The sequence below is a fragment of the Chiloscyllium plagiosum genome, chromosome 33 (genome assembly GCF_004010195.1).
Source record: "Chiloscyllium plagiosum isolate BGI_BamShark_2017 chromosome 33, ASM401019v2, whole genome shotgun sequence".
Taxonomy (NCBI): Eukaryota; Metazoa; Chordata; class Chondrichthyes; order Orectolobiformes; family Hemiscylliidae; genus Chiloscyllium; species Chiloscyllium plagiosum.
Window position 1 is genome coordinate 32811914 of NC_057742.1, and position 24082 is coordinate 32835995.

Below are 24082 nucleotides of genomic sequence, written 5' to 3' on the forward strand. Positions count from 1 at the left end.
ACTCTAATCTCCAGCATCTGCAGTCCTCACTTTTGCCCAATGTCAAAGAAATGTCTGCAATTAATATGCTTTATTGGTCCAAACACGACTGCAGTGTATTAAGACCTGAGTGCGAAAGACAATGAAAATGTCAAGTCAAAGGCACAGAAGTAGGCCATTCAGCCCATCGAATCTTCTCTCCCACTCAATGAGATCATGGCTGGTAAGATAAACCTCACGAGGTAAAAACAATGACTGCAGATTTCCTGATGATTTATTCCTGATGAAGGGCTTTATTTTGCTGCTCCTCGGATGCTGCCTGAACTGCTGTGCTCTTCCAGCACCACTAATCCAAAATCTGGTTTCCAGCATCTGCAGTCATTGTTTTTACCAGGGTGGTACTATATCCATGTTACACATGGATTGGAGCTTTTGGCCAAGAGGTACAGAGAAGAGGTGAGAGAGAAATTTTATGCATTGAGTTGTAATGAACCTTCGGCCTGAAAGGCCAGTGGAAGCAGAGGCCACCAACGATTCCAAAAACGGTTGGATGAGCATTTCAGGAAAATTAACATGCTGGGGCTTTGGGGAAAAAGTAAAGCAACAGGACTGGCTATTTTGTTCTACAAGTGGGTGGCTCAGTGGTTAGCACTGCTGGCTCATTGCGCCCGATTTGATTCCATCCTCAGTGACTGACTGTGTGGCGTTTTCATGTTCTATGTTTCCTCCCTCAGTCCAAAGATGTGCAGGCTAGCTGGAATAGCCATGCTAAATTGCCCTTGGTGTTCAGGGAGGTGCAGGCTAGGTGGATTAAGCTTGGCAAATGTGGGGTTTAAGGGATTGGGGGCTGTGTTTGGGTGGGATGCTCTTTGAAGAGTTGGTGTAGAATTGATGGCACTAGTTTGGCATTGTAGGAATTATATAATTCCAAACAGCCTGTATATGCTCGATGGGCCAAGAGGCCATTTTCCATGAAACTCTACCCCGCCCTTTTCCTCAATCTAAGCATTTATCAAACAACTATTGCTATCTCTGATTAGTAAAAGCAACAGCTTCCTTCTGCCCGCACAGTACTACTCTCCCGCCCATACACCACTGACCCCTCTCCTCTGATCACGTACCAACACCAGCTTCAGGCTGTAGCTTTGTGTTAAAAACAATCTTGGCTGAGTGTGTGCAGGGGTTAATAAGGAACATTCCCGCAGCTTCATGCGCAGTGCTCAGTGAAAGGTTACAGAGAGCAGTAAATGCTTCTGTGTTGCATGGAAATGTTTGCTCGGTAGAAGTTATGTCTGTAGCTTTGAGGGTGGGAGGAGGGGAGATGTGTTTGAATTTCGTGGAGTTGCTCAGTACAGTAGGGGGAGGAGACATCTTTTGCTGCATTGTGCACTGATCCTATTAAAGGCATTAGCAACATTCCAGGGTACCTCATTCTTATTTTCTGCCGATGGTTTTGTTACCTTCGCCAGCTTTGTTAAAAAAAACTCTAACAGCCGTCCCCTGTCTGCCATGCAGCGTGCTCCGGACTAACTGCAGTGTAAGTACCTGTTCTGAAATCTGTGTGTGAGGAAGCTTGCCACCTTTCTGAGTAAGGGGCGGCCCCTTACTGCCTTGCGAGCCATTATCTGACTTTGCTGTGTGCAGTCAGTTATACAGGAATTCCTGGGTGCTGACGAGCCGCCAGTACCGTCACTCTGAGCTTTGGCTGGACTCAGTTACATTCTGACAGGCCTTTGCGAAATTGTTCGTTCACTGGTCAGGGACCCAAAGACTGGAATGTAGTGTCTGATGTGAAAGTCTTTCAGCCACAGAGTGGGAGTGTGAACAGCCAACCCCTCCACCTTAATATTAAGCTATGCTGTGTACTCGATGCACACAGACATTTCTGAAGGGTTTTGGGCAGGCTGTTCTGAAGACTTTTCTGTGCTGGCAAATCTCTGCAGATTTACTGCATCTCAAGTTAAACCAGAAAAACTCCCTCAGTTTTAATGTCATGGCTTGATTGAATTCTACCCATTTCCGTGTGTGATTTAAATTGCTTTCAGATCAGTTCACATTTAACATTAAATCATTTCCAGCAGAACTTTTTTCTTTGTACTTTTTCCTTTTGGGGGAAAAGCTGGCCAAGTCATTTGGCAGAATGTCTCATTGCCAGAACTTTCCAACAGGCACCAAAATGTTGTTTGGCTGTTGGCAAGAAGGACATTATCGGGGAGATCCTTCATGTACGCCTGGTCTCTCTGCGCCACTGCACACTGACCTCCAAGTGGCTGCGGGGGCGCGGGTAGAAACTGTCAAACATCGCCTACTGGAATGTGACTTTACAAAGGAAGTCTGGAGAAAGATACAGTGGTTTTTGTCAAGGATCATCCCGAGTAGCTCCGTAACACAGGACTCTGTGCTCTATGGTCTGTTCTTAGGACGCACATGGAGACAAATAGCAACTGTCTGGAGGACCATTGACTCGGTGAAAGATGCTCTTTTATCTGAAACTTGTTGGTCTTCCACAGCAAGATGTGGAGGTGCCGGTGTTGGACTGAGGTGGACAGAGTTAAAAATCACACAACACCAATTTATCATCCAACTGATTTATTTGGAAGTACAAGCTTTCGTAGCACTGCTCCTTCAGCAGGTAACTACCTGAGGAAGGAGCAGTGCTCCGAAAGCTTGCACTTTCAAATAAACCTATTGGACAATAACCTGGTGTTGTGTGATTCCAGACCAAGGAATGACCTCGACCCAAGTGTTGCAGTCTGGCATATTCTAAGGTCCAGGACTAGGTGCTGAGGAACACACTAAAGCTTGGGGTAGCTGCCACAAAGGTGCAGTGGGGAAAGATCACTGTCTCAGCTCTTTCTGCCAATGTATAATGGGGGTCTGTTCAGTTATTGGACTCTCCTGGTGCCTTAAATATATGTATATAGTATTTTGCATAAGTAAAAACAGCCTTTGGATTTGTTGGAAATGCTGGGAAAATCAAACTTCAATGTTTGTTTCTTCATCATTTGCTAAGACTGTACAGAACTGAACTGCTCTAGTGACAGTATACGTATATTCAGATTTTCTATGAATAAAGTATAGTTTTGAAATATAAAAGGGAAATTGTGATTAATGGTTAATCCTATGGAGATTCAAATCCTACCATGGGTTCAACTTCCAGCAACACTCTGCAACTGAAACAAAAACAGAATTTGCTGGAAATGTTCAGCTGGTCTGGCAGCATCTGTGAAGAGAAATCAAAGTTAAATTTTGGGTCTGGTGACGCTACCTCAGAACCTTTCTCTGCAATTGAAACAAATCTCAGTGATAATGACCATGTAACAATCATTGATTGCTGTTATAGAGTCATAGAGATGTACAGCACGGCAACAGACCCTTCAGTCCAACTCCTCCATTCTGTCCAGATACCCCAACCCAATGTACTCCCACCTGCCATCACTCAGCCCATATCACTCCAAACCCTTCCTATTCATAAACCCATACCTTTTAAATGTTGCAATTGTGCTAGCCTCCACCACCAGTCCAACTCCTCCATTCTGTCCAGATACCCCAACCCAATGTAGTCCCACCTGCCCATATCACTCCAAACCCTTCCTATTCATAAACCCATACCTTTTAAATGTTGCAATTGTGCTAGCCTCCACCACTTCCTCTGGCAGCTCATTCCATACACGCACCACACTCTGCATGACAAAGTTGCCCTTTAGGTCTCTTTTATATCTTTCCCCTCACCCTAAACCAATACCCTCTTGTTTTGGACTCTCTCACCTCAGGGAAATAACCTTGTTTATTTACCCTATCCATGCACCTCATGATTTTTTTAACCCCTATAAGGTCACCCCTCAGCCTCCAACGCTCCAGGGAAAACAGCCCTAGCCTATTCAACCTCTCCCCATAGCTCAAACCCTCCAACCCTGGCAACATCCTTGTAAATCTTTTCTGAACCCTTTCAAGTTTCACAACATCCTTCTGATAGGAAGGAGACCAGAATTGCATTAAAAAGTATATCTGGTTCACTGTGGGATAGATGCCTGCTGTCCTTACCTGATCTGGCCACTTGTGCCTCCTGACTCCAACAATATAGTTACTCGTAGCTGGTTGCAAAGGTAATTTGGATGGGCAACAAATGCAGCCCTTGCCAGTGATGTTCATATCCCATGGTTGAAAAGGAGAAAACATATTCTCCTCCCTAAAGGGCCCAATGGCCTATTCCTGTTATCTATGTTTCATATGGTTAATGCATTATATGCATTATGACAGAGGTCTGCAACAGGGAACAGTGGATTGGGGAAAGGGTTGTAATGTTTTGAGGATGGTGGGGTCGCTATCATTCTCTACCTGACCCAATGACTACGTTCCTGTGTGAATCATTAGTTTAGAGTATAAATTCATTCTCACTTATGTTGTTCCCTGAACAAAACAAAATCTCCTGAAGCATTTTACAGAGAGAAACTGGGTAGCAACTAAGGGGAAAACTCTTTGCTGCTGCAAATAATCGTGCTCAACACCAATAAATAAACTTCCTGGTCTTCTTTTAAATGACCGATCAAAGGTTCTGAAAGCAGAGTGATATTATTGAAATACTCGCCCCAAGCAGTCAGTGCTGGGAGCTGTCACCGTCTGTGTACTGTTGTATTTCTTAGTTAGTGATTGGGTCAAATGTCAAACCAAGCCTGTGCTGTTTGCTTTCCAAATGATTGGAGCCTGTGCGGAAGTCATAGTTCAGGTCGAAGACCGGGGGGAGAATTACAAATGTTGAGAAGTGCCGTTCAAGTAAGGTAATACAGTGAAGTAAACAGAGGATTTAATCGCCAAAGCCTGTGACTCTGACATGCATTATTCCCTCAGATGAGACCTGGTGTGTGTGTGTGTTGTTTTTCTGTGAAGTGCAACAAGCCAGTTGGAAGAAGTTCACTGTATATGACTTGGAATTCATGCTAGTGGGTATTTCCTAAATGATTGTAAAACGATATCAGCACCAATGGAGATGAGAGAAGCGGGGCAAGTGATACTTTCTCAGCTTGAAGTAATTTAGGGGCCAGAGAGAAAACCCTACGCTGACCAAGAGATGGCTATCAAGTTCTGATCGTACTTGAAGCAGTAAGTAATGGTCGACAGAGAACTCAGTTTGGTTGGTTGATCTGTGCGGCTGATTTGTCACGGAATTAGTTGTTAACTATTAGCTGAGAAAATGAACTGCCTGAATTATGCCTCAACCACGAGGTGAAATTCCTGGGTTTGGTTCATAACCTGAGTTGAATTCTTTGATCTCAGTAATAGAACCAGAGGGAACTTTAGTTGACATTTCTGGTCCTTGTGCAGTGCTCTCTGGTTGATATTGGATATATATGATGGTGTTGGGCCAGTTTTTGATTCGATCTGATTTGATTTATTTGTTTAGCTTGTAATACAGGCAGGTCAAACCACAGTGTATTAGGGTGATAGAACAGAGCGAAGAATTCAATGTTATGGCTGCAGAGAAGGTACAAAGAGGGAGGTCAACATTAAATTTAAAATTTGAAAGCTCCATTCAGAAGCCTAACAACAGCAGGGCCGAAGCTGTTCTTGAATCTATTGTTTCATGTTTTTAAGCTTTTGTGTCCTCTGCTCAATGGAAGAGGTTGGAAGAGATTTTAACCAGGTTGGAAGGGGTCTTTGATTACATTGGCTGCCTTTCTGAAACAGTGAGAAGTGTAGATGGAGTCAATGAATGGAAGATTGGCTTGTCTGATAAACTGGGCAGTGTTCACAACTCTCTATAGTTTCTTATGGTCCTGGGCAAAGCAGTTACCATACCAAACCATGATGCATCCAGATAGGATGCTTTCTATGGTGCTTCTACAAAAGTTGGCGAGGGTCCTATGGGCATGTCAAATTTCCTCAGCCTCCTGAAGAAATAGAGGTGTTATTATGCTTTCTTGACTGCTGCGTCAACAGGTTTAGACCAGATTGTTGGTGATCCTTACTCCTAGGAATTTGACACTCTCGACCATAAAGTCAGCTTCAGTTGTGAAGCTATCCATGGGGTTGAATAACCCTGCCAGACTGTGGTGAAGTGTACATGAAGAGTGAATGTGCGGGTGTTCTGCCTGAGAGTTGCAGAGAATAGAATGTGAAAGATCAGGAAGGAACAGAAGGAGAATTACATTTCTATAACATTTTACCAAGCCAACAGACACATCAAAGTGTTTTACTGCCAATTAAGTCCTTCTTGAAATGTAGTCACAAGAGTAATGTAGGAATGGCAGCAGCCAATTTGTATACAGCAAACTCCCACAAGCAGAAATGAGCGGTCATAATAACCAGATCATCTGTATTTTATGATGTTGGTTGATGGTGGATTATTAGCCAGGACAGGAAAGATCATTTCCCTGCCAAATAGTGGCTCAACATGTTTTTATTCACCCCAGCAGACTAAGGTGAACCAGTGAAGGAGTGGCATGATTGTTCAGTGGGGAGCACTGCTGCCTCACAGCGCCTGGGACCCAGGTTCAAATCCAGCCTTGGGCAACTGTCTGTGTGGGATTTGCATATTCTCCCTGTGGTAAAAACGAGGACTGCTGATGCTGGAAACCCGAGTCTGCATTAGAGATGTGCTGGAAAAGCACAGCAGGTCAGGCAGCATCCAAGGAGCAGGAAAATCGATGTTTTGGGCAAAAGCCTTTCATCACGTCTCCCTGTGTCTGCATGAGTTGCTTCTGGGTGCTCCAGTTTCCTCCCACAGCAAATGTGTGTGGGTTAGATGGATTGGCCGTACTAAACTTCCCATGGTGTCCAGGGATGTGCAGGCTAGGTGGAAATCCTATGTAGCTTGTCCTGTTTGAAATACAGAAAGCCAATATTGGCTGGACCTCCATACAATATAGCAAGCCACTATGATTGTTCACATAAATCACTGGAGAAACTCAGCAGTTTAGCAGCAACTGTGGACAGAGAAATAGAATTAATGTTTCATGTTCAAAATGATTCTTCTTCAGAACTTCTCAGTTCTCGCAAGCTCAGAGAAACAGACTGATCTTGGTGCTTGTCCACTGTTCAGTGAAGGCAGCAGGACAGGTTAATAGGGTAGTTAAAAAGGCATATAGCACTCTTGCTTTTATTGGCCGTGGCATAGATTATAAGAGCAGGGTGCATCCTGCGCTTTGGATGCTGCCTGACCTGCACCACACTAACCTTGAGTCTGATCTCCAGCATCTGCAGTCCTCACTTTCGCCTGTAGAGCAGGGATGTTGTGTTGGAGCTGTACGAAACTTTGGTTAGGCCACAGCTGGAGTATTGTGTGCAACTCTGGTCACTGCACTATAGGAAGGATATCATTGCACTGGAGGAGGTGAAGAGGAGATTACCAGGATGCTGCCTAGTAGCTACGAAGAGAGGCTGGATGCGCTCAGGTTGTTTTCTTTAAAGCAGCTAAGAGTGAGGAGGGACTTAATTGAAGTGTATCAAACTATGAGGGGTACAGATAGGTTAGATAGAAAGCAATTGTTCCACTTAATTGAAGAGTCAGTTACAATGGGGAGGGTGGGGGGAAATAGGACCCTTGTGGCGCAGTGATATTGCACTGGGGACAGGAGGCTTGGGTTCAAGTCATACATGCTCCAGTGGTATGTTATAACATTGCTGAACTGGTTGATTACAAAATAATAAAGGGGGCATAATTTTAAGAGGAAAGGTGGGAGGTTTAGAGAAGAGTTAGGGGGAAAAAACGTTTCACCCAGAGGGAGTCTGAAATGACCTGCCTGGGACAGTAATTGAGGCAGGAAACCTCACAATCTGTGTACAATTTTTGGATGAATACCTGAAATAATCAAAGTTATAGGCCAAATGCTAAAAGGTGGGACGAGTGTAGATTTAAGGTAGTTGAGTTAGTGCAGACTTGATGAGCCAAAAGTCGTCTTCTGTACGGATTAATTCTAGATTCCAAAGAATTGTCATCGCAGACTTGAAATGTTAATCTTGTTTCTGTCTTTACACTGCTGATAGACCTGCAGGACTTTCTGTTTTATTTCAGATTTCCATCATCTGCAGTGTTTCAACTTGACTATAATTTTTAGCTTGTTAATTAAATCATCCTTTAACTGTTTAAACTTAGAATTGAAACTAAGTTTTCAGTCTTTGCTGCATCCCTTCAAGACTAATACATCTTTTCTGAAGTTTAGAGCCCAAAACTAAAGATTTAACCAAGACCAGCACTTTGTGATCAATCTCTTTTAAAATAAATCCTAACATCCTTTTAGCTTTTTTGATTATTTGTTTGTAGCAGTGCACTAGTTTTAGTGAATTTTGTATCGCTAATCCTAAATCCTTTTGATTCTCCACAATTCCTCCTATCTCGGAATTAAGGAATATTTAGATTTTTGAATCTGAAACCCGAATTGGAGGACCTTGTGTTTACCAATCTGAAATCTACAATTCTCTTGAGTGGCAAAGTTTGACATACTAGACCATTGCATTCTGGGGGATTGCCTTTATATTGGAGCTGCGACTATGAGAGGTTAAACTGGAGCCCTGTTTGCCCTCTCAGGTGGACAATAAAGTTCCTAAGGTGAGAAAGTTGAGAAAGTATTGACAAATGGAATCAGAGAAAACTTACACATGAAGAGCAAGAGCATAAAGTAATCAGGAAAAGATCAGGGACAACTAAATACCATAAAGGGAAGCTGTGTGTGGAGATGCACGATGTGGAAATGGTTCTTAACGAATACTTTGAATCTTGTTTTAATATGATGGTTGTTTCAGTATGCTTTATGCTAACACTGCTGATAGCATGATTTATTGACTCACTGAATCATCTATTGTCTCTGTATTTGTCTATTTTGAAACACTCACAGGAGTGCCTTATTCGAGTCTTCACATTGCTCGTCGATGTCTTGGACTCTCCAGCATCACCACAGACCAAGGGCCGGATGGTACTGGTGTTATATGAGACTCGGGTGGTTTTTTGTCAGTGGGGGTCTCCGACCTGCCTTGGTGTTAGTGGATCGTGCCCCCTTTTTTTATTTTTATTTTTATATCTTTTTTTGGTGGGGGTTAGCCGATCCTTGTCTCGGTGCTATCACTTTCTTGGTTGTTTGCTCACTTGTCACTGAAGAGTTGTAATATTTCGAGTGTCAGTGACAATGTGAGTCTTGATGTCTTTTGGGCGAAGGTCTCAAATCTCTCGATGCCGAGGAATTTCATGAGGCAGTTATTCATGCCCAGCCACTTGCCTCGTGTGCCCATTATGAAGCCAACGTGCTTGGGATCCAAGCCTCCTGTGAATTCCATTATCTCGACATTCAGGTGTTTGTACTTGCCACGTTTTTCACGTCATGCCATTTCCGGTGCTTTACTGTCATTTTCGTACCACATTGTGACACCTACTACCGCGATCTTTTGCTCTTTCCTAAATATAAGATCGGGTTTCCATAGGGAGCCATCTTTTGCGAACAATCTGGGCTCCACGTACCATATCCAGCCGTACTTACTGACATGTTTTTGCAACTGGTCAGCGATCTTGTTATGGCATTTTATGCGAGCGTTTTTTTACAAATGGGCAGCATCCTGAGATCTGTGAGATTGTCTCGATGCCGTCTCACGCCTTCAGCGCAGTTTGTTTTGATTTAGTCTTCCTCCAGATTGTGTAGCTCTTGTCGGGTATAGATTACACCGCAGGAGCAAGCTGTTTATAAACCTAGAGGATTTTTGCTGCTTTACTGCTTTTAACCATGAGTTAGCGATCTTGTCGTCTCTAAAGTACTGGATGCATGCCCCTTGACATTCCAGTTTTTGCAACTTTTCGAATTCCCATTCCCTCCAGCCTGCATACCTGTTGGGTGGTTTCTGTTGTCCAGCGTCTGCCGCCTGGCGTGCTGGTGTATGATGTTGGTCATCGGGTCCATTTCCTCCTCGCCGCCATTACGGCTGCTGGGTAGGATATTTTAAATTTCTTTTAGGACCTTGAGGTCTCGCAGTCCCACAACGGTGTCTGTGTTGCACTCTCCTTTATACTGAAAGGAGGCCCGAATGACCACATCACTGGACATCTCAAGGGCCTCGCGTTTGCGAACATTCGCAGATGGAATCTGCACTTCCAGTTTTGGGACGCCGAGACCGCCGTTCCTGTTACTGGTATACAGGACGCCATCAGTGGTATGAGGTGGGAGGTGTAGGAATTCTTTGGTGGCGTTACGGATTTTTTGGTCCAGTTTTGTGAGGGTAGTCTGAGATGCGTCTGCTAGGATCAAGTGGAAATACAGTGATCAAGTGGAAATACAGTCTGGGGATGACATGTGTTTTCAGAATTGCTATCCGTTGTCGTGGTTGGAGTGGTGCTGCCTGTATTCCTTTAACCCAGGACTTAAGCTTCTCCTCCCACTCCCCTTCTGCCACACCTGCCCACGGATCAATATGGGCACCCAGGTATTTCTCTGTGTCACCTGGGGGTATCTAGGCTATGGATCCATCTCACAGCTTTCAGTTTGCGAAGTGATTGTATAAGAAGATCTTCCTTTTAAATGTAAAGTGGAATCCCGTTGTCTTCGCGATGTTAATACTGAGACCTGTATGGTCACAGTATGCCTGGAGCAACTTCAGATTCCTTGCCATTCTGGTGTGGGAGTTGCTTAGAAGGGCAATGTCATCCTCAAAGGCCAAAGTTGAGCAGTTGACACTTCTGCCGCCAGGGGCATGGCGACCCTGAGCTGGCCTTCTCCAGAGAGCATACCAACGGATCCAAAGCAATGTTATACAAGATTGGTGAGAGTGGGTTGCCTTGCTTTACGCCCCTCTCAATGTTTATTCGGGTGGTAAAGTTTCCGTTCCCTTCCACCACTGTGGAAGGTCTTTGATAGAGGCCTTTGATAAGACCTACAAAGGCTTTGGGGAGTTGTACTCTTTGCAAGGCAGTGATTAATAGTTTGTGCCCAACCGAGTCAATCACTTTCGCCAGATCGACAAAGACAACTCCGAGGTCCTTGTGGTTGTGTTTTGCTCCCTTAATGATGTTTTCGAGGATGACAATGTTTTCATTGAATCCAGGAGTGGCTGCTAGGAACCCCTTTTGCCTGGGGTTTATTTCGATTGTTTCACTAAAGCGTTTTGCCATTAATTTCGTGAGCAGTCGCAGCAGCATTGGACAGATAGTTATTGGTCGCCAGTTGTCAATGCTTTTCATATGGTATTTATCCTCGCAGTTAGGAATCAAGACCGTTTGACTCTTTTTTGGTGAATTGGGTATCGTGCTTGACTTTAGTCATAGGGAGAAGAGGCGGGGTAGACGAGTTTCCTCTTGTTCGTGGATTGCTCTTGTGTCCTGCAGTTCCAGGCTGTCTGGTCCAGCGGTACTGTTCTCATCAATCCCCTTGATGGCTGTTTCAACCTCTTCTCCCTCTATGGGTTTCATCAAGGACCCGTCATCAACTTTACCGGTGTATGAGGTGTACTCATTAATGTTTGATTTTTGGTTTGGCGATGACAGTTTCTCATGGAAACATGTCTCCAATTCCTTTTTTGAGAGAGGACAAGCAGATGAGGTCGGCGCCCCCATGATCTCGTGAGCGAGTTGGCGCTGGTTAGTTTTGTATAGCTGCTGTGTCACTCTGAACAGTGCTCTATGTGCTGCCCATCATTTTTTGTCTCCGGTATTGTTACCGGTCTTTTTGTCTCTTTTGGCCTGGTCTTTTTTAGGCCTCTTCATTTGCTCTGTCCTTTCCTCCTTTTCATTAGCAGGTCAGTAATGCTTTCCACTCGTCCAACTCCGAGGGCAAGATGTCAAGGTCATTCCTCGTGCTCAAGAGCTCCTCAGCTTGTGTAAGCTGGTCATCTATGTCTCTGTGTTTAGGGCTCGAAGCCGGTGTTGTTCGGCTGGCTCTTTGGCCCAGGTTTTGATCGTTGGGATTTTCCTGGACACTCTCTGCCTCTGATTCGTGCGAGTCGTTACCTGTCATTGACTCGTTTGGGGTTTGGACCTCCGTTGGGCTGTATGCCAGGAGTCTGCATTTATCTGAGATTTGTTTCAGGGTTTTTGATTTCAGGAAGCTGGTGATTGATTTATTTATGAACTTGCATCCTGCAAATCTCACTTGCAGTTCCCTCAGGAGTACCACCTTCTCCTGTGACCATACGCGATCACTTCTCCACGGTTTGCCCTTGACTTTGGGTGCAGGTTTGAGTTGTTTTTCATTCTGCAGAATAGGGTGTCTGTGCCTCTTGTGTTGACCAAGGCCCGACTGAGTAGAAAACTGTTGGTCACATGCGCTGCATGCAAAGTCCCCTGTTGGGGATTGTTTCTTGCCTTTGCATTTTGGATAGTGGCAGGCGATTGCATGGTACTCTCCTGCTTTGTCACATTTTGTTTGAATGTTCTTTACTCTGTGCACTTTAGTCAAATGAGTCTTGAACAGGCTCACTGTGGGGAAGAGGGTGTCGCAGTTCTTGCAGAACAGCCCATCGACGGGGTAGTGGATAATTACCTCTGGGACAGATGTTCTGTCGTATACTGGCTCGATAACAACTCCTTCCATAAGGCATTGTCTCGGCTGTTTCATTGCCAGTTTCGGTTGCGGTCTTTTTGTACTCTGTGCCCTAACTTGAGTTTTGATAACTTCTGTTGTAGAAGGTCTGGGTAGTTATGCTTGCCCCATCTGTAGGGTGGGCCGCCCTTACGGTCCCCCTCTTCAACGTTATCTGGGTCATCCGTTACCAGGCGAGTCAGCTCCCGGGAAGTGGTGTCCGGTCTCAGCTCCACATAAGGCAGGAGATATCGTCTCAAGGTCCTTGTCTCGGTTTGAACCGAGATGGACCTTGTTGCGGGTTTTAAGCATGTAAACTTAATGACTTATCACATCTTGCAGGAGAAAGTGAGGACTGCAGATGCTGGAGATCAGAGCTGAAAATGTGTTGCTGGAAAAGCGCAGCAGATCAGGCAGCATCCAAGGTGCAGGAAAATCGACGTTTCGGGCATGAGCCCTTCTTCAGGAATGGCTCATGCCCGAAACGTCAATTCTCCAGCTCCTTGGATGCTGCCTGACCTGCTGTGCTTTTCCAGCAACACATTTTCAGCTATCACGTCTTGCAGTTGTGGACAAGGCTGCGGGGACGTTGTTTTTCCGGGACACTTCCCATCTGGACTGCTGCATTGATAATGGAAGACTCATAATTTTTTTTGAGAGCAGGTCTGCGTGGACCGCGGCTGTCTCGCACTTTTTCTCAGCCGTTTGGTCACACAGTAGCCAGGGCTACTGAGCTTACTGGTGGGACCAACGGGGAGGCATGACACAAACTATTTGCCAAAAGTATGTGACAACGTCATAGTTACTCCTATCCCCTTTCAAGGCTACTCCCTCCTGACTAGGTTACCACTCCTTGATCACTAGCACCCCATGTGCATTTTTGTCCTTTTGAGAAGAACAATGCAGAGAGAGCTGTATTTTCAGCTTAAAATAGCAGAGGGAACTTTACTGAACATCTAACCCCATGCAGTCCCCATCCTGGGAGAGTTTCATGGAGATAGTATCAAGAGGGCTTTAGTTTCAGTTTAGAGTACGTATTGAATCCTGTGTTATATCTGTCCTGGGAGTATTTGCTGGGACAGTGTAGAGAAGGCTTTACATTCAGTTTAAAAAAGTAGAGTAAGGCTCTCTCTTGTGGGTGGCATGGTGGCACAGTGGTTAGCACTGCTGCCTCACAGTGCTAGAGACCTGGGTTCAATTGCCATCTCAGGCGACTCTCTGTGTGGAGTTTGCATATTCTCCCCGTGTCTGCATGGGTTTCCTCCGGGTGCTCCAGTTTCATCCCACAATCCAAAAATGTGCAGGTTAGGTGAATTGGCCATGCTAAATTGCCCGTAGTGTTAGGTGAAGGGGTAATTGTAGGGAGGTGGGTTGCGCTTCAACGGGTCGGTGTGGACTTGTTGGGCCGAAGGGCCTGTTTCCACACTGTAAGTAATCTAATCTAATCACTTTCTTCAGGACTGTAACATTCTTTAGTCTACTTATACAAGTTACTGAATACAGCTGTTTAGTGTTGTCTTACTCCAGCTTCATAATAAGTTTCTGTCTGCTTTATTGTTGTAGAATCATCAGGTACTCATTGTCAATTGTATATTTACCTTCCATTATCTCACACCTAGTTTCAGAAAAAAAGGATGAAGCAGATGTTGTAGATTATTAGGAGAACTACAAAATATTGCATGGGTTTAACATAACGAGGGTGAAAGTATTAAGGCATTTAACAACCGAATAAAATAAAATTTTTAAAAAGTTACATAAATGATTTGGATGCGAGCATAAGAGGTACAGTTAGTAAGTTTGGAGATGACACCAAAATTGGAGGTGTAGTGGACAGCGAAGAGGGTTACCTCAGATTACAACAGGATCTGGACCAGATGGGCCAATGGGCTGAGAAGTGGCAGATGGAGTTTAATTCAGATAAATGCGAGGTGATGCATTTTGGGAAAGCAAGTCTTAGCAGTTATACACTTAATGGTAAGGTCCTAGGGAGTATTGCTGAACAAAGAGACCTTGGAGTGCAGGTTCATAGCTCCTTGAAAGTGGAGTTGCAGGTAGATAGGATAGAGACGAAGGTGTTTGGTATGCTTTCCTTTATTGGTCAGAGTATTGAGTACAGGAGTTGGGAGCATGGATAGGGTAAATAGGCAAAGTTTTTTCCCTGGGGTCGGAGAGTCCAGAACTAGAGAGCATAAGTTTAGGGTGAGAGGGGAAAGATATAAAAGAGACCTAAGGGGCAACTTTTTCACGCAGAGGGTGGTACGTGTATGGAATGAGCTGCCAGAGGATGTGGTGGAGGCTGGTACAATTGAAACATTTAAGAGGCATTTGGATGGGTATATAAATAGGAAGGGTTTGGAGGGATATGGGCTGGGTGCTGGCAGATGGGACTAGATTGTGTTGGGATATCTGGTCGGCATGGACGGGTTGGACTGAAGCACCTGTTTCCTTGCTGTACATCTCTATGACTTTGCGTGTTGACAGCAATTTTGGTCACTACACTTTAGGAAAGATGCGGTTGCACTGGAGAGGGTGCAAAGGAGAGTCACCAGGATGTGGTACTCAGACTGGCCAGTTTCAGCTATGAACAGTAACTAGATAGGCTGGAGCTGTTGTTCCTGGAGCAGAGAAGGCTGAGGGGGGGGGATCTGATTGAGTCAAAAAGTCTGGAAAAGCACAGCCAATCAGGCAGCATCCAAGGAGCAGGAGAATTGATGTTTCGAGCATAAGCCCTTTATCAGGACTCCCGCATCTGCATTGCTCACTTTCTCCTGCTCCTCGGATGCTGCCTGACTGGCTGTGCTTTACCAGTGCTATATGTTTTGACGCTGATCAGTCCTCACATTCTCCTGGGGCATCTGATTGAGGTGTACAAACTTATGACGGGCATCAGTAAGCTAGATAGGAACGAATGATAAAAATGATAGGGTGGCATAGTGACTCAATGGTTAGCATTACTGCCTCACAGCGCCAGGGACCTGAGTTCGATTCCACCCCCAGGCAACTGTCTGTGTGAAGTTTGTATGGTCTCCCTGTGTCTGCATGCGTTTCCTCCCACAGTCCAAAGATGTGCAGGTTATGGGGAATGGCAATGTTAAATTGCCCATCGTGTCATGAGATATGTAGGTTAGGTGGTTTAACCATGGGGAATATAGGGTAGGGCATGCGTCTGGGGGTGGGATGCTCTTTGGAGGGTGGTGTAGACTCAATGGGCTGAATGGCCTGCTTCCACACTGTAGGGATTCTGTAATTCTATAATTTTTCTGTAATCCTATAATATAACCATGGGGCATAGATTGAATGTAAGTTGCAGAGGTTTTAAAGAAAAACATTTCAGCTTAGAGAATGGTGGGTATCTGTAACTCACTGCCTGAAAATGTAGTGAAAGCAGGAACCATCATAACATTTAAAAGGTATTTGAATGATACTTGAAAGGCCAAGAACATAAGGCTATGGGCCATGTGCTGGGAAATGGGATTAGAATAGATAGGAGTTTGATGACCATCTTGAACATAATGGGTGGAATGTCGTCTTTTCTGTTCTACAGCACTATGAAATGTATGCCTGCCTGCTAAGGGAAGCAAGGGAAAAAATAGCAAAGGCTGTGATAACCATTTCCAATCATCTCGAGCGGAGAGTTGCTGAAGGATTGGTGGACTGTTGATGCACTGTTGCTTAAGAAGAGGATCCCGAGTAGTTAAAGGCCAGTCAGTCTCACTGTAGTGGTGAGAAGATTATTGGGACAAAATTCTGAGAGATGGTATAAATCATCACTTAGGGAGGCAGGAATTAAATAAGAGCTTTAACCATGGATTTGTTGAGGGTTACTTGTGTCTGACTAAAATGAATTCATGTTTTGAGGAAGTAACAAGAATATTTGGTAAAAGTTGCATGTTTTGATGTAGTCTGTATAAATTTTAGTAAAGCATTTGCCATGGCAGATTCATTAGCAAATTAAAAACACATGGACTCTTCGGGAAAGTGGTAGTTGGATTCAAATTTGGTTTATTGGCAGGAAGCAAAGGGTTAAGGTTATTCAACGTGTTTGTGACTGAAAGCTTTTTCTGATGAATCTCTGAAGAACTCAGAGCTGAGACTTATGCAATGTGTTGCATAAATCTGTGCTTCACACAGAACTGTAGTGGCCATGATTAAGAACTTTGACAAATGAAGCAAATCTTAGCCATTTATTTGATAGTGAGGAAGGAAACTTCAGAAACATAAGAATAGGCTGATCATTATCCACAAAGGATCATAGGTGTCTGTCTTCATTTGATGACAATGTATACCTTGAGAAGCACAACGACAAAAACACGGGGCAAAATGAACTGCAACTTAGGGTGTGTGACTATAGATCACTTTAAGTAGCAGGACAGGTAGATGGTCAAGAAGGTGTACAGGATATTTCCTTTATTGGCCTTGGCCTGGGTTATAAGAGCAAGGAGATGTTATTATAGATTGTTTTGTGGAATATAGATATCGTTGGCACGGTGTTATCCATCCCTTAAGAAGGTGGTGCGTTATCTTTCTGAGTCACTGCACTCCATCTGGTGGAGAGACACTCTCAGTACTCGTTGGAAGCAGGTTCCAGGAAATGACCCAGTGACAATGAAGGAACAGCAATATTCCAAGCTAGATTGGCATGTGGCTTTGGAGGGGAACTTCCAGGTGATGCCCTCATCCATCTGCTGCGCTCGACCTTTTATGTGGTACGGGTTGTGAATTTGGAAGGTTGAAGGAGGCTTGTCGCTTTGCAATACATCTTGCACCGTGGTGGGGGAAGTGAATATTTGTGAAAGAATGGGATTGGTGCCAGTCTTGAATTGTGTTGGACTTCTTGAGTGTTGTCAGAACAGCATTCAACTGGGGAAGTGTATTCTGTCTCACTTCTGACAGGTTCCTTGCAGATGTTCAGTACAAAGTGCAGGAGTGCAGGTTATATTTTCTTGAAAGTGCAGTTTCAGGTAGATAGGATTGCGAAGAAGGCATTTAGTATGCTTTTCTTTATTGGTCAGAGCATTGAGTATAAGAGTTGGGAGATCATGCTGCGGTTGAATAAGACATTGATTAGGCCCCTTTGGGAATATTGCGTGCAATTCTGGTCTCCATCCTATAGGAAGGATGTTGTGAAACTCAAAAGGGTTCAGAAAAGATTTACAAGGATGTTGCGAGGGTTGGAGAGTTTGAGCTATAGGGAGAAGCTGAATAGGCTGGAGCTGTTTTCTCTAAAATGTCGGAGGTGAGGGATGACCTTATGGAGGTTTATAAAATCATGAGGGGCACAGATAGGGTAAATAGAAAGGTCTTTTCCCTGGGTTGAAAGAATCCAGAACTAGAGGGTATTGGTTTAGAGTGAGAGGGGAAAGATTTGAAAGGGACCTACGGGGCAACTCTTTTTGCACAAACTGTGGTCCGTGCATGGAATGAGCTGCCAGAGGATGTGGTGGAGGCTGGTGCTATTACAATATTTAAAAGGATCTAGATGGGTATATGAATATGAAGGGTTTAGAGAGATATGAGCCAAATACTGGCAAATGGGACTAGACTAGGTTAGGATACCTGGTCAGCATGGATAAGTTGAACCAAAGGATCTGTTTCTGCGCTGTACATCTCTATGACTGTATGACTTTAAGGAATTAGGAGGTAAGTTACTCATCACAGAATTCCTAATCTCTGAACTAGAATAGGCTGGAGCTGTTTTCTCTAGAATGTCGGAGGTGAGGGATGACCTTATGGAGGTTTATAAAATCATGAGGGGCATGGATAGGGTAAATAGAAAGGTCTTTTCCCTGGGTTGAGAGAATCTAGAACTAGAGGGTATTGGTTTAGAGTGAGAGGGGAAAGATTTGAAAGGGACCTACAGGGCAACTCTTTTGCACAAACTGTGGTCCGTGTATGGAATGAGCTGCCAGAGGATGTGGTGGAGGCTGGTGCTATTACAATATTTAAAAGGATCTAAATGGGTATATGAATATGAAGGGTTTAGAGAGATATGAGCCAAATACTGGCAAATGGGACTAGACTAGGTTAGGATACCTGGTCAGCATGGATGAGTTGAACCAAAGGATCTGTTTCTGCGCTGTACATCTCTATGACTGTATGACTTTAAGGAATTAGGAGGTAAGTTACTCATCACAGAATTCCTAATCTCTGAACTACTCTTAATACAACATTATTTAAGTAGCCTGCCCAGATTAGTTTCACATCAATGGTAATCCTTCGGATGTTGTTGGTGAGGGACTCAGCATTGTCAAGGGCAGATGGTTAGAGTCTCTCTTGTTTGAGATGGTCATTACCAGGCACTTGTTTAGAACATATATTACTTGCCACATATTAACCCAAGTCTAAATGTTGTCTGAAACTTGCTGCATATAGACTAGTCCTGCTTCATGATGTGAGGAATTGTGAATGATTGTAATATTGTGAATCATCAGCAAACATTTATTTTTATTGAGTTTATAATCAGTAGAAGGTCAATGAAGTAGTAGTTGTAGATGCTTAGGCTTGGGACACTATCCAGAGGAACTCCTGGATTGTTGTCTTGGAATTGAGATAATTAGCTTCTAATAACCACAACTGTTATCTTTTCTGCTCAGCATGATACTAGCCAGTGGAGAGTGTGTTCTCTGATTGTATTGACTTCAGTTTTGCGGTGACTCCTTAATGTCACGCTCAGTTGAATGCAACCATGACATCAAGGACAGACGCCATCTCCTATCTTGAGTTCAGTGCTATTTTCCTGTTTGGACCAAGGCTATAAAAAAGAGTTGAGTGATCCTGGCAGAACCAAACTGTATGTCAGTGAGGACATTGTTGCTAAGCAAGTCCCACTTGATCACATTATCAACAACACCTTCCATCACTTTTCTGATGATTGAGAATGGAGTAACTGGGGCAATCATTTGCCGGATTGGATCTGTCTAACTTTATATGGACAGGGTATGGCTGAGCAACTTTCAACTTTGTCTATTAAATGCCATCATCCAAGCTGTCGAGAAATGGCTTGAGTTGAGGCCTAGTTTGTCTGGAGCACAGGTCTGCACTTTTATTACTGAGGTACTGTCAGGGCTTATAGCCTGTGCGGTATCTTGTGCCTTCAACTGTTTCTTAATGTCACACAGGGTGAACTGGATTAGCTGGAGACTGTACCACAACTTTCTAAAACACTGATTCGGTTGCACGCAAAGTACTGTGTACAGTTACGATCACCATATTGCAGGAAACATTTGATTGTAGTGGAGAGAATCCAGAGGAAATTCATAAGGATATTGCCAGGAATGGAGAATTTTAGCAAGGAACAAGAATCAGAGAAGCTGTTCTTTTTGTATCAACATGATTAAAGGGAGAGTTCACTGATGTCTATCAGGGGCTTGGATAGGAGTGTAGTATTAGCAGAAGTTAATAGCCAGAGACCAGGGATTTAAAGTAATTGGTGGGAAGGCTTAGGGGGATTTGCAGATTCTTTCACCCAAAGGACATGGGAGGGATGTAGGGGATCGGGATATTACTGTCTGAAAGGGTGGAAAAGTCAGAATCCCTCATTGTATTTAAAGTGCATGTTGCTGTGCACATGAAGTGGCATAAGCTACCCACTATAGGCAGGTAAGTGGGAAACGTCTTTTTGGCCAGCACATTTAAGGTGGGCTGCAAGGCCTCCTTCTATGCCAAACACCTTTCCAAGTTTCTTTGTTATTGTTAGTACAGATTCCTTAATCATGATAACAAGGTCAATGATGAAGTTGTTGTAGTTGTTTGGGCCTGGATCAGTACCCAGAGGAACTGAGGACTGAGATAACATATTGTCTTGGTTATTATCACTATCGCTGTTTGTGGGAACCTGCTCTGTGCAAATTGGCAGCCATATTTCATACAGTCATAGAGTCATAGAGATGTACAGCATGGAAACAGACCCTTCGGTCCAACCCGTCCATGCTGACCAGATATCCCAACCCAATCTAGTCCCACCTGCCAGCACCCGGCCCATATCGCTCCAAACCCTTCCTAGTCATATACCCATCCAAATGCCTTTTAAATGTTGTGATTGTACCCAACCTCCACCACTTCCTCTGGAAGCTCATTCCATGCACGTACCACTCTCTATGTGAAAAAGTTGCCCCATAGGTCTCTTTTATATCTTTCCCCTCTCACCCTAAACCTATTCCCTCTATTCTGGACTCCCCGACCCCAGGGAAAAGACTTTGCCTATTTACCCTATCCATGCCCCTCATAATTTTGCTTTCCCAAAATACAGCACCTCGCATTTATCTTAATTAAACTCCATCTGCCACTCCTCAGCCCATTGGCCCATCTGGTCAAGATCCTGTTGTAATCTGAGGTAACCCTCTTCGCTGTCCACTGCATCTCCAATTTTGGTGTCATCTGCAAACTTACTAACTGTACCACTTATGCTCGCATCCAAATCATTTATGTAAATGACAAAAAGTAGAGGACCCAGCACCGATCCTTGTGGCACTCCACTGGTCACAGGCCTCCAGTCTGAAAAACAACCCTCCAGCACCACCCTCTGTCTTCTACCTTTGAGCCAGTTCTGTATCCAAATGGCTAGTTCTCCCTGTATTCCGTGAGATCTAACCTTGCTAATCAGTCTCCCATGGGGAACCTTGTCGAACACCTTACTGAAGTCTATGTACATCACATCTACAGCTCTGCCCTCATCAATCCTCTTTGTTGCTTCCTCAAAAAACTCAATCAAGTTTGTGAGACATGATTTTCCATGGACAAAGCCATGTTGACTATACTTAATCAGTCCTTGCTCTCCAAATACATGTACATCCTGTCCCTCAGGATTCCCTCCAACAACTTGCCCACCACCGATGTCAGGCTCATTGGTCTATACTTCCCTGTCTTGTCCTTACCACCCTTCTTGGTACAATGGTGAAGTGGTTTGGGATAGCCTGAGGTGCAAATAATTTCCTTTCCAATTTCTTGTTTCCTGACCAGAATTTCTGCCCTTTCTAATTTAATGTCGTGTGTGAATTAATTCCATGGAGGCTGACATCCTGTTACCAAGTCACCCTTTATTTACACTTGCATAGTACATGGATCTGACCAGTTAGCTCAGAGCCAGTCCCTAGAGTGAAGAGAACCCCTGAGACTTCTGTTTATTTCTGTCAGCCAGGGCTCCCTGATTGGCCCAGGTTAGCAACTTCAATCAGGGAACTTGTAGTCAATGAGATCCACATGGCCAATCTCCTTCCAATCACTACAATGTGCAAACTCAGACATATAACTCTCAGTTTCTTCATCCCAGTCACCCATAAGGGCGAAAAGTTGAGGCACCAGTGTGATTCCCTGTGTTAGATATTTCTCATCAGTTTCCTAGCAGCCGCAAAGAAGCTATTGTGTAGGTCACTAGCCTGTTGTATTTGCTGGATTGCTGGGGAACATGTACAGAAGGGACCTCGGAGAGGGGGTGGCGAGTGCAAATGTACAAAATAAATCATGAGTGATCAGATAACACTTTGAACAAGAATGAAATCTGTGGCACCAAGAGTACACAGATTGTCAAAAAAGATTTGTTATAGTCATGAAATGGGTTGAAACCCAATAAAAGAATGCTTTTATAAATGGGTCAGGTGGTTATATGAGTACTAGGCTTGCTATACTTTCTTGATATTGTGACCAGAAAATGAGGTTACTATAGTTACCATGACTTGACAAAGATGTTGCTTTGATATTCACATGTGCACCATGGAGCAGCTTAAACAAAACCCCAGCAGAGAAGAGAATGACGAGAGCTGATTGGTTAAGACAATAGATACAAAATCTGTAAGGACTCTTGTATTGCACAGGTAAAGCTCCTAACTCTGGTAGAGACCTGGGTTCAAGACCCACCTGTTCCAGAGGTGTGTCAAAATCTGTCTGAGAACAGGTAAATTATAATCTCTATAAGAGGATGGTGGGGCCAGGCAGCAGAGGGATTGTGAAGCGCAAAGTCTGAGAAGGAGTTTTATGAGGGTGAATCAGTTTAAGGAGACTAATGAGCTGGCCCAAAAAATTAGTAAGGTTTAGATCAACATCTGTGAATGGTCACAAGTGCTGGTTTATTTGCCCTTGGAATGAAGGGTACACTGTAAAATGTACAGTAACAGCCCAATTCTTTGTTGCTCAGAGATATCGAGAGTTGTCAGATAATGGTGACAAACCAACAATAAGGGAACATAACCTTAAAAGTTCAGGATTTAAATTGAAAAGCACTTAGGATAGTGGATATCTGGAATTATTTCTCTTGAGGAGGCAATAGATGCTGGAGGTATAATTCAAGATTTCAGGAATGAGATTGGTAGATTTTTGTTCGGTAAGGGTGCAGGCCAGTCATGAACTATTTGAGTGGTAGAGAAATCCAAAGGGCTGAATGGCGTCCTTATGTTCTTATGGGCTGAATTTTATGTTTCTTGACGGGCTGACGGAGGTTGAATGGAGGGTGAATGTTCTGTTTGCTCCCATGCTCCCATTTGCTGTCTTAACTCATCCAGTCAGCTAGTGGTCAGCAAACAAGCCAGTGGCCAATTGGAGGTGCAAAGGAAGCCTTGGTGGCCAATCAGGATCTGGGACACATGAAGCAGAGAGGTAATGCCATTAATAGGACCTCAGTCACAATTATAAATTACAAGGATTTGTGGTCTCTCAACCTCAATTCATATGACAGGCAAAAACAGTACCTAAAGAAACATTCATATGCTGCCATCTTCAGTATTTACTGCTACCTTTTGCCAGGGTCCAGCTGGCAGGTGTTGTATGTAGCAGTACCAACCAGTGGCAGGCAGTGGTTGAGGTGCTACAAATCCTGCTTTCCATATTATGTCCAAGGGTCTATTTAATTAATAGCGATAGAAGATAAACTATTATAGAATCTTAACAAGAAGAGGCACTTCTCTTAACAACATGGTGTAATTATTTGCATGGTAGCACTAGGTACAAGTAATATTGACTGGCTGGACATAATTACCAGGAGAAAGTGAGGACTGCAGATGCTGGAAAGTGAGTGTCGAAAAGTGTGGCGCTGGCAAAGCATGGTAGGTTAGGCAGCATCCGAGAAGCAGGAGAGTCGATGTTTCGGACATAAGCCCCTCATCAGACTATGGGTACTACACCTTAGGAAGGATACATTAGCCATGGAAGGAATTCAACATAGTTTTACAAGAATGGTGCCTGGACCTCAGGAGTTACGTTATGAGGGGGGATTATATGCTCTCGAATTTAGAAGACTAAGGGTGATATGACCAAAATCTTCAAGGTATAAACAGGAAAAGACAGGGTAGATAAACTGTTTCCAATGGTTGGAGACTTGAGAACTAGGGTGTATATTCTGTAAATTAGGGATAAATTATTCAGGAGAGAATGTAGGAAGCACTTGTACACACAAAGGGTTTGGAACTCTCTTCCATAAATGGCAGTTGATGTTGAATCAGTTGTCAGTTTTAAATCTGAGTTAGGTAAATTTTTGTTATGCAGGTATTAAGGGATATGGGCCAAAGGCAGGTATATGGAGTTGGGCCACAGATCAGCAATGATCTCATTGATTAGGTGGATTTGGCTTGTGGGCTGAATGGCTTATTCCTGTTCCTATGATCCTATCAGGATCCAGAGGTGTC

At 43.9% G+C, this 24082-nt stretch overlaps 1 protein-coding gene across 4 annotated transcripts in view; it reads left to right on the forward strand.

The window, feature by feature from the left end:
• Positions 1-1353: 1353 nt before the first annotated feature.
• The window catches only part of tmem98 (transmembrane protein 98), a 56818-nt gene continuing 34089 nt past the window's right edge, over positions 1354-24082 (forward strand). For 2 of the 4 annotated variants that reach the window (XM_043675271.1, XM_043675274.1), the window contains exon 1: positions 1354-1516. Coding sequence is in view for 1 of the 4 variants with exons in the window: in XM_043675273.1 (XP_043531208.1) it covers positions 4732-4757 (26 nt within the window). In the remaining 3 variants the exon portion in view is untranslated. Of the gene's footprint in view, positions 1517-4666; positions 4758-24082 lie in introns of those variants that run through there. The other 2 variants (XM_043675273.1, XM_043675272.1) reach the window with 2 other exon arrangements.